The sequence below is a fragment of the Gambusia affinis genome, linkage group LG11, assembly GCF_019740435.1.
Source record: "Gambusia affinis linkage group LG11, SWU_Gaff_1.0, whole genome shotgun sequence".
Lineage (NCBI taxonomy): Eukaryota > Metazoa > Chordata > Actinopteri > Cyprinodontiformes > Poeciliidae > Gambusia > Gambusia affinis.
Genome location: NC_057878.1, coordinates 9,127,291 through 9,145,462, shown reverse-complemented (window position 1 = coordinate 9,145,462; position 18,172 = coordinate 9,127,291). Strand labels below are relative to the sequence as shown.

The 18,172-nt window shown below is 36.8% G+C and overlaps 1 protein-coding gene across 3 annotated transcripts in view; it reads right to left on the bottom strand.

The window, feature by feature from the left end:
- Window positions 1-18,172, bottom strand: part of nalcn (sodium leak channel, non-selective) — a 74,386-nt gene that overhangs the window by 30,163 nt on the left and 26,051 nt on the right. For all 3 annotated transcript variants that reach the window (XM_044132071.1, XM_044132072.1, XM_044132073.1), the window contains 5 exons: window positions 15,009-15,140; window positions 13,732-13,899; window positions 10,601-10,792; window positions 9,205-9,342; window positions 8,193-8,267 (listed from right to left, as the gene is read on the bottom strand). In XM_044132071.1, the coding sequence (XP_043988006.1) occupies window positions 8,193-8,267; window positions 9,205-9,342; window positions 10,601-10,792; window positions 13,732-13,899; window positions 15,009-15,140 (705 nt within the window). The remainder of the gene's footprint in view (window positions 1-8,192; window positions 8,268-9,204; window positions 9,343-10,600; window positions 10,793-13,731; window positions 13,900-15,008; window positions 15,141-18,172) is intronic.

Here is an 18,172-nt window from a genome sequence, read left to right as displayed (position 1 = left end):
TTGTTTGTGTGCATAAAGATGGTTAAAAAAATCTTCATTTGAGTCTAAAAAAAAACCACGTGCTTCTCATGACTCATCTTACCTGGCCACAGGAGCTGTTTGACTCTCTAACGGCTCTACTGTCAGACAACCACGCACAAATATTGCAAAGAGCCGTGTGTGTGTGTGTGTGTGTGTGTGCAAACTGTAGATACAAATTAGTCACATTCCTGACAATTCATTTCACATGGGCACAAACACACATTATTACCATCATAAGTGGCCTCAGGGGTAAACATCCTCTCCTGTTTGGTGGATATCTCCTGGCACAGGTTAAAAGATTTCTCCCCAGTCTCGCACCACCCTGTGGTCCTCTCCTGCGCTGTAGGCAGGAGTGATTTGTTGGGTGGAGATGGGCAATCAGTCTTTCACACTACAAAGTCCACCAGCCAGTGACGGGAAGGAATGAATATGGCATTGCACTCATGGTCTCTATGAAGTTGTTTCCCCTCCATGCATGGCTGACTGTCATTCCCAATATTCTACTATGTTTGAAGTCCTTGTGATGAAGGTAACCTTGGATGTGTCACATCCTTGACTACAAGTGAAAGTCTTCAGAAAATAGTTCCCATGCAAGTTTAATTTTTAGCTTTTATTTATCTTTTTAGAGAAATGTGCTTTTTAAAAAATATATATTTTCTCAGTGGAAAATAAATGTTTTGAAATCATGTTTGTAGTGACTGGCAGAAAAAAACAAAACACATAGAAAGCAGATGTGTCTTTGTCCTCTTACGATAAAATTTCTGTACCTGTGTGTACTTCTTCCCATCACTTCTGTTTTCCCAGCTGTCTGCCCAAGGCTTTATTTCATTAAAGATTTTGAGCAAACTCAATTTCAAACAATAAATGCATTATACCAAATCAGTGTCGATGATTAGGAAATGCACGCAGAGATGTGGGTTTGTTTGTTCATGAAAGTGTGAAGACCATTGAGAAATTATTGCTACTTATATTCTCTTCAGTAGGGAGAAATAAACCAGCTGGTAATTAGCCGCAACCTTTTTTTTTTTTCATTTTCTTGTCATTAATGATTATACCTCATGCACACATGTAATGTGTGCTTTGGGGCATATTTTAAAGCAAGATTGTATTCGAATTAATGTATCCTCGTAGACTAATAAAATTAAAACCTATGCAGCTCAAAAATGCGAGCACAACAAGCTGTTTCTTACATCAGAGAAACCTAAACATAAAACCTAAAGTATTCTAAGTTTATCAAAGAGAAGCTGATTTTTGCTTAATATGAATTTACTTCATTCTTGTAATGGTAGGAGCTGGTTCTTAGCTAGGTGTACAAAACCTGCTCTGCTTTATCTTTATTAAGACTCCTTTTCTGCCTGTCACAGAACATGCAGGATAAGGTAATATTGGCAGGTAATATTCCTGTACAGAATCCTACAGTAAAGGAAAGAGGCTCTTAACTGTACAGAAAATACACACAGAGATTGATGTTTAAAATTAGCAATGCTAACCATTCTAATCAAATTACGTGTTCTCACTGCTAATACAAGTTTCCAAAGACAGATTTAAAAAAAAAATAAAGAAAAATCAAATATAAGGTTTTCGTCTAAATTTTGAAATAAAATTGAAATCCTGCTTTACTACAGAACTGTTCTCTCTCTAACCCACGGTGTGATGCTGACAACAATGTTAACAATAACAATTTAACAATCTAATCCACAACAGCAAAACAGAGCTATTTCTTATCAAATATTAAATGGGGTACTGGTGTACATTTCGAAATGATCATGTATACCAAAAAAAACAACAACAGCAATTATATGCAATTATCTAAAGGTGTTGAGGCAAAAACAAGCACCACATGGCACGTATATCGTTAGTGCTCAACATGGTGCTTTACCACCACTTATGGTAGTGTTGACAATGTCTGCTGAAAAAAAGACAGTCAGATAAAAAAGGCTGATATTTAAATTACTTCACATTAATGATTATTGCATTCGCCAACCCTTGTTACTACATTAAAGCATTTGTAATGGTTATAAATAGTCACAATTTGTTTAAAAGAAAATACAGGTTAAAAATTAACAGTAAACTATAAAAGTGTGATGTTAAGAGTTTAAATATGTGTGCAGAGTTCATAGAGGATTAGGCAAGCAACAGCACATGGTGAAGAAGCATGGTGATGTCGGCATCATGGCTGTAAACAAAGCTTAGGGTTTCACCATGAGACTGATCCAGACTTAATGTTCAAGGAGCACTTTTAAAGGAGAACCTCTAAATGTCTTTGAGTGGCCAAAAGTCAAACCTCTGTCAGCGTGAGAATCTGCAATGTTATTTACAGACTTATTAAACATTAAACACTTCATTTTAAAACAGCACAGAAAAGCAAAGAGTTGCAAATCCTCTAGAGTCTCAGAGCTCGAAGTGTTTCCATCAAATAAAGACAAATGGTCTGTCAGAGTTGACAGATGCAGGTCAGGCTGCAATCAGCACACAAACAGTGACAGATGTTTTTACCTGCGAGGTCTATTGAGGATGCCATTTTAGAATTAGTAAAATGACTGGACACAACCTTACACCTGTCTGTATACACACACACCTACACACCCTCCCACCTACATCCTACACACACCATTACTGGCCACTGTGAGAGAAGTCCCACAGATAGTTTATGTCCCTCAGTGTTTATGGCATACAGAGTGACATGAACAAAACGTGTTGCCTGGCAACTCATTTACCCTGATTTCACTCATTACTGCGCCACTGAGCACACACATGGACCACGCTCAAGTAAATGTTTGTAACTGGGTGAGGGTGATAAAAGAGCTGTAATTAATTTGATCAATTTTAAGGTAAATGCAAAAGCAGGTTTAGGGTTACCTTAGCCACAGCTATAACATTATAGGGTGTGTTACGGCTGGTGGCCTTGTATGTTTCTTTTGTCTCTTTCTTTTCTGTATATCTGCAGCTTTCTAATGAAATTAACTCTATTGGGAACTGGTTGCAGCCCTAATCCTCCTGTGCCACTCCCTTTGTTGTTTGTTAACCTTAGGTTTTGGTCCTGTTTTGTTTGGTTAAGATCTTTGGTTTCCAACTCTGGTTGTTTTGTGGACATTGTTTTATTCAGTGTTTTGTTTTTGGTCAGTACACCTAAACTTTTGATTGTAAAGGGCTTTTTTCTACCTTTTTATTTTGTTAAACCCAAACAATAAATCCCAAACTGAAAAACCTTAACATCTAGGTTTCTTTAATGTTACTTCTCCTTCCCCCTGGCTGAGCTGGGTCGTAACAGGGTGTAACAGTAAATTTATTTGAAACAAAAATTTCCCATGCAGGCCTTTCAACTAGACACAAACAAGTATCACACATGCGAAAATTTTATGTGAATAAAAGTTGCATCATTACAAATTTATTGTTTTTGTTTTTTGTATCACACAAATTGAAAAATTAGAAAAAAATAACCTGAGTCAGTACAGGAACTAAAAACATGAATTACCTGAGCTTAACCTCTCTTTTTTTAATTAAGTTTCTCTATCCACAGCCCTTATTAGTCCTAGACTTTCAGACTTAGGGAGTTGCTTAAATGAAACGTTAGCTTACAACATGATGCAAGATAATTTTTTTAAAAAGCAACAAATATGACATCAGTCAGTCTGGAACTGGTTACAGAGTCATTTCTAAGGCTTTGGGACACCAGGAAACCACAGTGAGAGCCATTTGCCTCAAATGGAGAAAACATGAAACATTAGTGAACCTCCCATTGTGAGCAGCTGGCCTACCAAAATGACTAAGAGTGTACTGGAGAATCAACGAGGTCCAGAAAGAACCAAAAACAGCAACTAATGCACAGATCACAGTTGAGCTATTCCTACCTTACACAAGAAGATATAATTTTAGTTCTGAAGTTTATTTCAGGTAAATCCCAATGCCACAATCCTGTTTTTCTAAAAAACAGACAGTCATAGACACTGATGAAGTAGCTTTGCTGAAAATATTTTTAATGGTTTCCTTTTCAGCAAACAAAAAATAGTCAGGATATGGTTATTCAAAGAATTATGCAAACATATTTACTGAGCTTAGCATCTTCCAACTGACCCCAATTGAACTCAGTTCACATTTATAAGGAAAGTTTGACTAAATTGTTGCAATACAGAAATAAAGGCTTTTTTTCAGCACTCAGCTGGGTCAAAATGTATGCCAATTTATTTGGAATACCAGAGGCAGTTGCCAAGATATTTTTTACAAACCTATTCTTTGCCCTCTGGAAGATGACCTTGAATTTCAAATTGGAATAAATAATTAACACTTGCCACACAAAAACCTTTTGCTGCTCTTTCCGTTTTTAGATTGCTTTTTGTGCTCATTTGTTCTTATTTCAGAAGTGCAATATAAATCCATTATTGGACTGCTCTTCTGCACATTGACACCTACATTTTCTTGGATGCATGTGGCAAGGACAGATCCGATGTATTAGTTTGTCACAGATGCTGTTTGTTATAAAGTTATCCCCCTTGAACTTTGACACATTTTTTTCACATTATAACCAACCACTTCAATGTATTTCTGGGTATTATTTGGTCTCTGGCGAACAACAAATAGAGCATAACAGCGAAGGGAAAGGAGAATATGTTCCCAGCATGGCTTGTGGTAAACTCCAAACACTTTCTCTTAGTTTACAGCCTTGTGGCTCTGTGACCAGATTTGTGACATGCAGTTCTACCTTACAGTTATGAACTACCTTGCGTTGGTCTATCTTATGAAATCTAAAAAAAAAATATGATAAAGTTTTTTACAGACACATTATGTTGTTTTTTTTTTTGTTGTTGTTTTTTGAGGACACAAATGCAGAAACAGAGTGACAAGTGTGGCGAATAAAAACGTTTTAATGAAGTGGAAAAAGCAGGGTGAGGACAACAGGGACTCTGACATGGAGTAACTGAACCAAGAAGTATTTATAGTGAAGGCTTTGATTATTGGATGCCATACAGGTGATGGAATGAACAGATGGGGAACATCTGTTAAAGTGAGGCACTGGCATTAAAGAGCAACACTAGAAAGCAAAAAAAAACACAGAAGTAAAATGAAACCTAGAATAATCAAATTAAAATGAACCAAACTGAATTCAACGCCCAACCTATGAAACATAAATATAAAGTTGTAGTTGTAATATGACAAAATTGTGAAAAACCTCTTAGTGAAGGAGTATATCAGAGGCACTATAGGTAGGTTGTAGTGAGAGCCGTTTGTTCAGTGATGTTTCTTCTACTTATAATGGTGTTATTCCATAAAATGTGTGTAAGTTGGCAAGTTACAGCCCACAGCTAAGTTCTGTTCTGATTAGCTCTTTCTATCCTGCTTTGGTTATTATTATGCTGAGCAGTGAGTCTATCATCTACTGATGTGATATAGAGGTCAGCCTTGTAAGCTGGACTATATGTTTTCACCTTTCTTTGACACGTAGACCGTAAATAAACAGGTAGTCAGTACACGGTGGTGACTATAATGCTATCTAAGATGACTTAGTATGTTTGGTTTTCCAAATTATATTCTTCACACACATGAAACAGGAAGCAGATTTTAGCAGATATACAATTTCACCACCATATCAAAGATACTTTTCTGGTTAATAAATAAAATTATAAATCTATCTAATACCCGTATGCAAAGAATAGAAATTAGCACTTCGAGTTTAGTGTTAAAAAGTGGAACGACTGATTTCATTTAATTGAAAGAACAATGTACCAACAAGCTGTTGATAAAAAGTCTGAAATGACAATGATCCCACACAGCCAAGGAAGTTGCTAGAATGCCCTGGTAATCACTTGAACTGGATGCAATGACCAATCTAAGCAGGTTCTCCATTGAGGAAACACACTGAACGTGGGCGTGCTCAATACTGATTCCCTGTGTCATTTCACCTTGTTATAGATAATATATCCATTTGTGTTGATTTCTTTGTAGAGCACCTGTAATTAACTTAAGGTGATACTAGCATCTGGTGTAAATCTTTATCAAAGGAAATACATTAGCTAAAGAAAACAGTTGAGTACTTGATACTTATTTGAAGCTTACCTGATTTTGATATGAACAAAAATGAGTTAGCAAAGTCAGGCATCAAGCAGCGGGTACAAATACTGCCTTACAAACCCTGTAATTGGTTTCTGATAGGCATTTCTTAGAAAATTTGTTATATTTGTTAAATGTTAAATGTTTGCTAAATCCCTGTCCTGTGGGTGGGTGATTACCATCAGGGGTATATAAATAGTGAGTTTCTGCACCCATGATTGAAGCACCTGTAAAATAGGCAATTTTACCGTTGCTGCAGCTAATCAGTCGGCCGTGGGAGGGAAATAACATGTCCAAGCAAACTGAAGCCTGTCAGCCAGCTATTAAGGCACACTGACTGTACATTATAATTATCTGAGCATGTGTCCCTGACGAGATTCAAGCTGATTAGCTACTTCTAGCTTCTGAATGGACATAAACAGAAGACCAATTCCTTGAACTGCCAAAATTTTTGTCTGTGATGATTGAGAAAACCTACTTCTCCACAAAACTTTGCCCACCGCAGCACTTAATCTGCATTTCATGACACAAACTGTTTTTAAAGTTGAGGACACAACATCAGGAACCTTGCGTTAGTATGGGAATACATGCCTTTTCCCTCTTTTCTTTCTTTAAACATACACTTTTTTAGTTGATTGGCAACTTTTAGAGCTGAGGCTTAAATAGGACAGAAAAAAATAAATAAATACTCCATCTTGTTCATAATGTAACCAAAATTCAACCTAATCACTCATTTCAGAGAGCAAACACAAAGCGCTTAGCTTCTAATGGACTGGTATTTGTCACAACAACAAAAAAAAGTCAAACAGCAGCCAAATCTGTAAGCACTTCATATGTTTGGGAGGCAGAAATGCCATTTTGAAATGCATTACTTGATGTACTTTCCTGCTTTCTTTTTCTTTTATATTTTTTTTTGTCTCTGAAATATAGAGGGGAAAAAAAAGAGTTCCCTTTTCCTCTGTGTTTAGCAGCACTTCATTTCTAAGGCTTGATTCTTTTGTGCTTACTTTCTGGAGAGTCTACACTGCAGCCCACACAACTGACCTGCGCTGTTATGTGCATTTGAAATTGTCCACTGGTGAGTCTGCAAAAAAGCTCAGTGGGATTTTTTTTTTCTCATAACTTGGAATGAGTCATGCAAAAAGGTAACGAGACAAAAGACAACTCTCATTTACCTGCTCATGAATGAGACTGGTACCACAGAAATGCACAGAGCACAGCATTTTAAAGACAGTCATTTTGCAGACACAACATGGAGATATAAGATGTTTTTCAATTCGAAGCTTGTACAAATCCGCGTGGCCCTACCTACTGTCATCTGCAGAAATGCACAGATCCTGGTCAGAAACACCAATCAAACCCAGGAGGAAGGTCTTAGCAAATTCTTTAGCCTAACCTCAACTCCACAAATAGATGGTTGAAACTTGGACACAAACATTGGATAAAACAGAAAAACATTTTTGGTTTAAGGAAAAAAAAATCCACAAAAAGCCCCCAAATCACACTTTTTTTTTTTCAATTAAAAACTGTTTTTGTTGCTTAATCCTTTCATTTTGTAAAACAACAGGTCAAAAAAAACATGCAACGCTAGAACTTTGTTTGAAATTTGGGTTTATGACAAATGTATATAAAATACCCCATAAAACTATTAACATTTTTAAATGTCAGAAGTTATCTTGCATTTCAAACCTCTCATGCCAAGTAGGAACATTTCTTTTTTTAATCAATGAAATAACATGCTGATGAGAAAAATCTGGCTTCTGTCCAAACCTGGTTCCTATAAAGACGTTGGTGGCCAATATAATAAATCTGCTGTTTGAATTGTCCACTGGCACCCGCTTATGTTTACGTTGAATTATCATCTGCTAAACCCAACTGCGTCTTCGATGGAGAACTAAATTTTATTTTGAGCAACTCTCGATAAAGTAATCTCCAAAGTTTTATCTGCCAAGTAAAAAGATAGCCTGCAACAACACCAGCGTAGCAACATTACTTGGCAAGTAATTCTCAAAGTGAAGTGCAACATGTTACAATGCCCACACTAAATTACAAACAAAAGGATTATTTCCCAAATAACTGCTACTGTAAATCTATACTATAAAGAACTTCAAAGAAGCTTTATTTACCTGTTTGAGCTTCTTTAGGTCTTCGTCCAACTCGAGATTGTCCAAGATAACAGCCACAAAAAGACTCAGCAGAATCTAAAATGCAACAAGAGAGATATCAAGCACAGCTGCAGAGTGTGAGCTTCTGACAACGTGTTAATGTAATAATTACCATCACAATAAAAAAAGAGACAATGCAGTCTTTGTTTATCTTTTCACTGTACACACTCTGCATTGTATTTGTATTTGTAGCTTGCTCTGTCCTGGAAGACATCCTGTCTGTCTTAAGAGAGTCGTGAGTCATCCCGAGATTTGGTGTGCTGTCTGATGACTCCTTGTATCAGAGGGCCATACACTGAAATGTCAGCGCTTCTTATGCCTGCAAGTCTGATTATCTGTGATTAAATGTGCCACTTGAGTGAACAAAAACAGAGGCTGGAACTGAATGACCGCGCAAAGAAATTCATGCATTTATTTGACCTTTTTCCACTGTGCAGGCCTTTGTAAAAGCACTCAAAGTGCTTGAACTTTTTCAGATTTTGTCACATTACAAACAGAAACTGCAATGTGTTTTATTGGGATCCTATAACCCAATAAAATACATTAGAGGATGCTAATGCCTACATGCAAAATGCTATGTGTGGCTGAAAGCCATCTATGATTTTTGGGGTTCATAACTTACATTGCGAAGAAGATTGGGCAAAAAAATCTCAGTAGCTAGATGGAGAGGTGGGCAGTATGAAATCACTATATTCTTTGCCTTTTCTTTCACAATTATGCTATACTTTGCATTGGTGTGTCATATAAATATGTAATAAAACACATTAAAGATTGGGTTTGCCATGTACAGTGACAAATGTAAAACTGTCAAAAGGTATGAATACTTTTGACCATATTGGCTTTTACTGTTTAGGACATGAGAATATAATCTTCAACAGAATATGACTGTGTATACAAATGTACTAGCAGCAACCATCGAATAGCTTTATGTTGTTTATTTGACCCAATAAAAGCAGCACAGCGTGTTCCTCACCAGGGTAGCAAACAGATGGTAGAGGATGAAGTAAATGGCTACGACTGGAGCCCACATTGTTCCGACAGCCACCAGAGTCTGGTCCATGACATCTATCCAGCCCTCTTGGGTTAGGATCTGGAACATGGACATGAACGCCTACAGGGATGACAAAAAAATAAAGCATGATAACAGAAAAAAAAGCTAAAGGCTAACAAGTGGAAAAGACAACCCAGAAGACAAGAGCAGCAGAGGAAGGAACAGAAAACGAGATAGAAGGAGGAAACTGCACAGAGACATCTGACAATTGAAACATGCTTTTTCACTCGAGAGCAAATATTACGCAGCTGCTGCATGAATTCCCTTCAGACCCTCTATCCCCTTCCTTGCAAACAGATGTGAGTCAGGGAGAGTAGGGAGGAAGTGAGGACATGGACATCTTTTGTTGGCTCCGCAGAGGTCAGTTTAAGAGTAAAGAACAACCAGCTGTGAGACGGTGGCCCCCTGGAGTCAAATGGCACTCTGTACTTTATCTCTTTTTGTCAGCAGCACCATGCCCTCAACCCTTCCCACCTGCTGCCGTGTCCCTGCAAGTGTCGATAAAGATAAAGCCAAAGACGTTGTCTGCCCCTGGGGAAGACAGTCAGACATCATTAACTGTGACGTGTCTTTGTGTCTAGATGCACATACGTGTGTGCATGGAACAGAAGCAGCACCAGCAAAACAAAAAATAATAATAATTTATCTGAGGAAAAAAATGATAGAGGGAGGGGTAAAACAGCCTACAAGTGGCAGCTGTTCACACGCAGTCTTTCATGTCCCGCTTGCCTAAGATCAGTGAAATGTTGGAAGGGAGAGGTGAAAAAAAAATACAGAAGGTGGAAAGTTGTCACTAATGAGAGAGAAAGATAAGTTTGTGAGCAATTAGAAATCAAAGGCAGTGGCACATCTGTCGACCCATCATCAGCACCCACAGGCCTGCGAATCGCTTGTTTGAGGTGCCGTTCCAGAAGCTCTTGAAATTTTAAACCTTGATTTCGTGTTTTCATATGCCCCAATCTCTGAATATTTTAGCATAAACTACAGCGTACTGCTGAATTGTGTGAAATATTAGTCAACTAATATTAAAGCTAAACAACTTTATAATTTCAACATTAACAAATATGAGACTTCCATTTTTACAGGCACAAAGTAGCAAATGTCTTTGTTGGGACATACCGTAGTTGAAGACGCTATGAGTCAGATAACAAATGCTACAATTGATTTTTACCAAGATTATATAGACATACCAAATACAAAAAATGCAGACATCAAATCGCAAAATAAAACTATTTGAACCAAAACAATTCATATATCTACTACATATATCACATTCTACTACATTCAGTCAATAAGATAAATGTGAGGAGTTGCTTACCCTGGGAAAAGTTGTAAAGCGGTCTAGCTCCTCCACAAAACAGAACATTTGCAAACTGATGGCTGACATGACGATGAGGAGGCTGGCCGTGAAGACCACCAGGCTGCCCAGTTTTTTTCCTGGACCAAATATCTTATACACAAAGTCCTCTAGAGCAGGAGAAATTTTTATCAGGCGCACCACACGTAGTACCTAGGGACAAGAAAGACAAATACATCTCTTGATTGCTATATTGCTATGTGTTCTTTTGGTTTGTACAGCAAAGTACAAGAGATCAGTGCTATTTATTTATTTATTTATTCCAAGGCTGTGAATATATACCAGAGTTGCAAACATAGCAGAGTAATCCGAATCTTAACAGTAGCAATGTGGTGATTCTGAGCTCTGTCAACAGATTTAGCCTCTATATAGCTGGTGGGGACAGAAACCCCCAAAAGGTAATGTGTCTTTGTCAGGCTTTGATTGGAAATCCAGAGAGTAGCTATTGATCAAAGTCTTCAGAGTGATGCTTCTGGCCAAAGATTTTTCTTTATAATCCAACATTAAACCAGATTAATGACTGTCTTTGATGCCCTGGAAACACAGCCAAAAAAAGACAACAAAGACAGCCAACTTGTTCAGACGGAAGCATAAAGAAAATATACACTGTAAAAGTACTAAGCTCAGGCTGACGGATGAAGCAGGAAGACAGACATTCCCTCATATACTAAGAGGCCTACTTTCTGTTTTACAGATGCTTACTCTGGGGCGAGGAACAAATCAGTTTTGGGAATGAGAGGTTGTTGCATTCTGTATTTTCTGAAAATGTATAGGTTGTCATATTTTAGAGCCAAAAAGTTTGCAACTGTTCAACAATGAATACATCAAAATCTGCTTTCCACTGGGTCTCAAAGCAAACAAGTAACAAGTCTTTTTCTTGTGATCTCCTGCCTATAGAGGGCAAGAGATCCTTTATGTGTTGTGATCACATAAAGGTAGAGAAGGACCAGAGATACTTAGCCCTTAAATGTTGCACCTATGCTCAACGATTTTGAAGATATCACTATGATCATCTATTTGACAAAAAGAGTGCTATTTATCATGCCCATGTTAGATCACAGTCACTGGGATATCAAAAAAATCTAAAGTTTTAATTTTTTATGGTGAATTTATTCTTGTTTTATTATTTTATTTTACATTTTCATCTAATGGTCATGTAGAAACAGAGAATGCAGAATAAATAATCAGAGCAGCAGTTATGTAAACATTGACACTGACTGAATGAATGAATGAATGACAGAAATGCAAAAAAAAAACAGGACACAACAAAAGAAGACTGCTTTCCTGCTGTGTTTTCTCTATATTATGTTTTATCTATATGTTTTTGCTTCTTGCAAGACAAAGACGTATCTCATACAAAATGGGGCACTGTTGATGTAGCACAACCTCTTCCTTTTTTTAAACCTTTTTTTTTTGTCTCCACACCAGGGGGTCATTTTGTGGGCCCTTATATGACAGTAGGCTGACAGGAAAGGGGAAGAGAGAGGGGGGAAGACATGCAGCAAATGTCGCCAGGTCCGGGAATCGTACCCGCGACGGCCGCGTCGAGGACTCAAGGCCTCCAAACGTGGGTCGCGCTATCCCCTACGCCACCACAGCACGCCCAACAACCTTTTCCTTTTAAGATTATGTTATCCCAACACCAACCTGGGAATCGACTAGTATTAAATGATGGAAAGTTTTTTTTTGTGGGTTCAGTGGGGCAATTAAAAACTGAACAAGTGTGTGTCAAAACTCTAAGCAGGGCATGAAAGTCTGTGACATTTTGCACTTGGATGTAATAAGTCTAACCTTTAGCACTGAAATGCCCCTCGGTTGGATACAACTAAAATAAAATGAAAGAAACACCTGAGTAGGATTGCTGGGCCTGGTTTTTCCTCCTATTGCCAGGGCACATTCGATTTCACCAAGGACCTTTAAGGTTAATTACTTGTGACTAAATGTCATTGGTTCAAAATTGGAAAAATATCAGCAGAAAAGTTGGAGGGAGGTTTTCCACTGAGAGAGGCGTAAGTTCATGGCTGCTCTTAAACAGCACTAATTAGTCTGAAGCAGAGCGAGGAGTGCGATTTGCTAAAATTGATATGAAGGCTTAACGCACCACAGAAATGTTTCTTCCTATGCAAACATCTCTTGGTGTACAAATAGAGAAAGGTGATAAGTTAATGGTAATTTCACTAAATTCATTTGTTCAGTTTGCTTTTACCTCTGTTGTGAAACAACAGTCAAATTAAAAGAGCTTTATTATGATCTCAGTCATTAACTTATAGCACACAAAAAGATGAGATATCGTTCTGCTGGTTCATCATGTAATACACAAAACTTCAAAAGACTCAAACCAGACAACAATAACGGTAACGTCAATACACTATCTAGGATATTTAAAAAAAAACCTTAAAAACAAGTTAATTCAACGGTAAAAACAGAAGGACAATGCGAATGTCTAGGATGTGGTACTGAAAAATGTAAATATTTTCCATCATGTAAAATGTACGGAGCAGAATCCTTACATATATCTGGTTGCCATATAAACACTGTGGCAATGGTGCACATTTTGGAGCATGCAGTAAACATTTACTCATGACAGTCATGATTAAAAGTAAAAAAAAAAAAGAGGTTGAATCACAAGCGATAAATGTCAACTAAATCACAATTTAACGTAGAGTTAGGTTGGCTTGAACAGAACGGTTTCTCCACAGAATTAAAGGAAATTGTCATTTTAAAACTGTTGTTTATATTTACTTATGTTACCCAGATATTAAAATGAGTTTGAAGATCTGAAAAAAACCAAGTGTGACAAAACAAATAAACCAAAAAGAATTCTGTAAAGGGGAACAACACTTTTCTACTGAACGGCATCTCATTAAGAGAGCAAGTTCAGAGTTGTGGTTCAGACAGAAAGTGGTGCCTTTGATTCACTACATGACTGTGGTGTTACTTGTATGTGTGACTCAATCAAGTGTAAACTGTGAGAAATGAAAAACATCGTTGCACTTCAAGAAGACGATTCAGATTTGCATTTTGAATATGATTAACACCCATTTTTGTGTGAACACTTTCCAATGTCTATGCACTTAAATGAGGAGTTATACCTGAAAGTAGGTGAACTGGGAGTGATACAGGTCAGGGTAAATGTGCAACGTGGTGCCCACCACCAGGAGAGATTCAAACTTATGTAAGGAGGAGCTGATGTAGCCAGTGAAGCCGAGGCACCAAATTTTCAGCAGAGCTTCAAGGTCGAACAGCACAGTAAAAGCAACCTGCCAAAGAAGAAAAACAGAAAGAAAGAAGAATTTACTCCTGGCATCGAGGTATGATAAATTCTGAATTATATTGTATTTCTGAATGAACTGACCAATTCAATACCTACATGCAAAAATTTTTTGCATGTAGGTATTTTAACTCGTCAATTATCCTGTGTAGTTCTTTGGTGAATGACTTGTTACATATTTCTAATTTCCTGCAGGTCTGTAAAACACTTTTATAATAAGTCTTTGCTTCTTTTTAAATTATTTTTTTTATGACGGTGACATTACATTGTGCAGAGTAGGCTTAAAAATGGAGGTATGTGGGCCAATGGAGGGGGGAAAAGCGACAAAGTTGAGCCTGAAATGTATCTGCTACAGCAGATAAAAACCACATTTGTTAGCAAATAGAAAAAAAAATACAGCAAAGACTTGATATATTGATCTGTTAATGCCAAAATACTATTTTCACCTATCAAGGGGTGCAATATTTAAAAAATATTCATAGACCCAGAAAATAAAATATGAAACCTTGTGATAAACTATTGAACTGCTGAAAAAGTCTAACGATCTGAATTATAAGCTGTCCGAAGTTCCTGAGCTCTCAGTTAAGGAACCTATTTCCTGACAAGGTAATTTATAGCTTAGAGTAAAATGGCTAAACAAACAAAAACCTCTCTGAAAATGTGTTTGTATTGGACAACACATAAGTAAATAGCTGTTGAAGTCCCAAGAAGGCAAGACTTCAAAACCCCAAAAGAAGTCCGATACTTGAAGGTCTAACCTAAATAATTGGAGGATTTTTACATTGCACTGTATATTTTTGAAAATGCATTATAGAAAACCTGATGTTCAGCATAGAGCTTGATCCACATTTGAGTCTTAATTATATTTCTTGGAGGAGTTTTGTTCTTTCACCTTAAATCAGTTTTTTTAACCCTTTTATGTATAGCTAATTAAATTATTACGTCAAAAATTACAAGAAAGTAGTGTAAAAAAGTAATATTTAACATATAATTTAAAGCGCCTTACACATGTTGACAAAGAATACAATTCAAAACATAATGCATTGCTTTTTCATAGTAAATAAATAAATAAATATTATTGAAAAACTAAGATCTTACCTCTGCCAGGTAGAACTCATCATAGTGCCTTTGGTAATTCTCGCCTTTGTAATAGTTGCTGGCGGCCACAATGACATCCACAGCGACCATAGTGAGGATGAACATATGGAAGACAGAGGACCTCATCATTTGCTGTGGAAACAAGGCAGTACTCAGTACTCAAACAATGTGTGAAAGTGCTTTGTTTATTTGTTCCCCAAACGTAATTGACAGATTTCGGATGCAGATGATGCAAAACTATACTGATATATAAAAAATATCAGTAAAACACTTACCTAAAATGTGTTGAGCAATGTCTAGAATATTAGTTCAAATTAAGCTTGTGTTTTTCCTTAATTTAAGTTCAGTTCATTACCTTTTCTTTACCAGATTGTGTTTGTATCTCTTATTTGGTTCCAAATAAATCACCCAAAACTTGAAAATCAATATCATCAGACATATGCTGTGTCCTTTTCAACTTCCTCTTTCCAAATATTCACTAATTTGTGCTGATAACGGTTTAAGTACTTTTGTAAGGCAATGTACAAAATACTATGATTTTTCAAAACAACATCCCTTGGAATACATATGATGGGACAATGGGGAAAAAGTGGTAGCAGGTAAAGGGGGCTATTACTGGATGTGTCATCCAATAACTGAAGCTGTATGAAAACATGCAAACAGTCAAGTAGCTAAATGACATCAATTTCAAAGCAAACAGGACTATATTTATTTTAAGAATTATGAATCTCAAAAAGCAGAATCAGTTCATATTGAGACAGCGCAAGAGAAAAAAAAGGAAGGAGGCAAAGAATATTTTCCTTTCATTTTTGAATGCCAGCGGACCACAACACCTTTGATACCATCAAATGGCACTAAACACTAAAAACATATTGTAATCTCTGATGGACAAATAGGGCTTTTCAAGTAGGAATGTGACAGATGTGATCAGAACCTTCAAATTTATGCATGTAGGGCAAGTTGAACAGCTTGTGAGTGGGTAGAATCACTCATACTAAAAAAAGACGTCCATGTTAGATGGAGAAAACTGAAGAAGGCAAGAGGAAAACTTCAGTGCAGATGAAGAGTTTTTGCAGCAGAGAGATCAAATTCTCCCCAGGAAGGCGGAATCACAGCCATTTTTCCTCCTACACATAAATACACTTACACTCGTATTCAATAAACAAGAATAGACATTCAGATGAGACTTATTTGTAAATAAAATTACCTTTTGGACATAACTACTTTTAAGCAGACAAACATATTTTTCATTAAGCCAAATTTCTCAATTAAAATGTTTTGATGTAACATTGCAATTTTAAATGTCATTATTTTCATTAGAGGTAAGCAGAAAATCACCATAATTAACAGAAATAAAGGCTTTGAAACATCCGTTTGTGTGCAATTAATCTTTATAATTCATTTCAGTTATGTACTGAAATAGACATTTCAATAAAATTAACATTTTTTGAATGGGTCAGTACCGTACTAACTCAAATCAGAAAGAAAACAATTGGTGGTAAATAAATTTACTAAATACACTTCTTGGAAAGATTTTGTAACATGGATCTATTATACACGTTGGTTTGCCGTTTTCAAAATCTGAAGAAACATTTGCCTTTTCTGTCCCTGAATGCACCATGACAATAGCCAAAATATATTTTAAAAAATTAATTGCTTTTATTGGTTATCATTATAGTTCTTTTGAACTGAATTATTGTGTTGGTTTGCAGACCAAAGTTGTGCAGAAGGCTGTTTTTTGGGTTTTGTTTTTCTTTTTAAATATACATACAAACTCACTCTCAACACAGAGGTCAGATTTAGTGACCAAGATTGGAGACGACAAAGCCTTTTGACATTTTCACTAACCAGAAGCTCACCCCCATGGGTATTTTACCTCAATGGAGATGCGTGTGTGGGATAGAGATAGTGAAAAGGAGAGTAAGGAGAATGATCATAAGACAGGAGCTGACAGAGAACAGAATGTCTATGCCTCTCCGTATGAAACGTTTGGTTTTCACAAGATTGTGACTTTGTCTGCATGCTCTGTAAGGTTTAGGGAATCACACTGCAAAGACAAGCTGTTGAGCTCAATGGAAAGCAATGAGCATTTATCACATCTTTTATGTAGAGATACAGCCTTCCTTTCACTTTCCACATCGTTCCGATAGCAAAACGCCGTTGGTCGCCATTGAATGACATGACAATTTTAATCCTTTCATATGACCAAGATGTCAACAAATAACTGGTCAACAAGAATCAGGACAACTTGATTCTTTACTGTATGACTGATACACACTTTGGATGCTTCACATAACTTGTGTCTTGTTGTGTTTTGAAACATTAGACATTCAATATGCACAATCACACCAACATGTTAAAGCACTGCAGTTGCACCATGCCTCACTGTGATTGAGGCATGGTTTAAGTACCAATGTCAAAATGATCAATATTAAAATAGAACAATGTTAGAAAATGTGTTTTTAAATATTTGCATTATAATTGACACCAACTTTACAGTTTTGATCTTCCCAAGCTGGTACACAACCTACTCCGTCTCCACTTGCAGAGGTTCATCTCATCAGTCATGGCTGAGAATCATATGTGCTACTGATGGAAGTATGAAGCCGGTAACCTGACAAGCACATCGAGAGACATGGCAAAGGCAAAAGCATTTTGCCTTGGAGACTGACAAACTGGAAAAGCTGAAGGATCATTTTAAGCCAGGTTGCTAGCACTACAAAAAAGGTGACACTCTGATGTTTGAGAGCAATCTTAAAAGGTCAGTAAAGCTCCTGTACAAGAAAGAGTGTAATAGGATAGCATATTTAAATATTAGCCACATTGCTAGCTACATTACATGTTAAATCAGTCTAATTAATCTAACCCAAGTTAAATACCAAGTACCAAGATAGAGTAACTGTGCAATGACTCTGTTCTTTATCAGAGTAATGAAAATGGCATCAATATCTTTTATGGGCCCAAGATGTGAAGTTGATTTCTTTAAACTTGACACCCTATGGTACTTAAGTTCACTCTGTATCATGCTTATAACGAGGAATTTGTCAAGAAAATTAGTAGTTGTTGAGATTATCTGTTATGTTGACAGATTCAACTGATACTCTTGTAGGGTTAGCCAACAACTCAGAGTTAGCAAAGCACTGAAAAAGCTCTCACTACTTTAA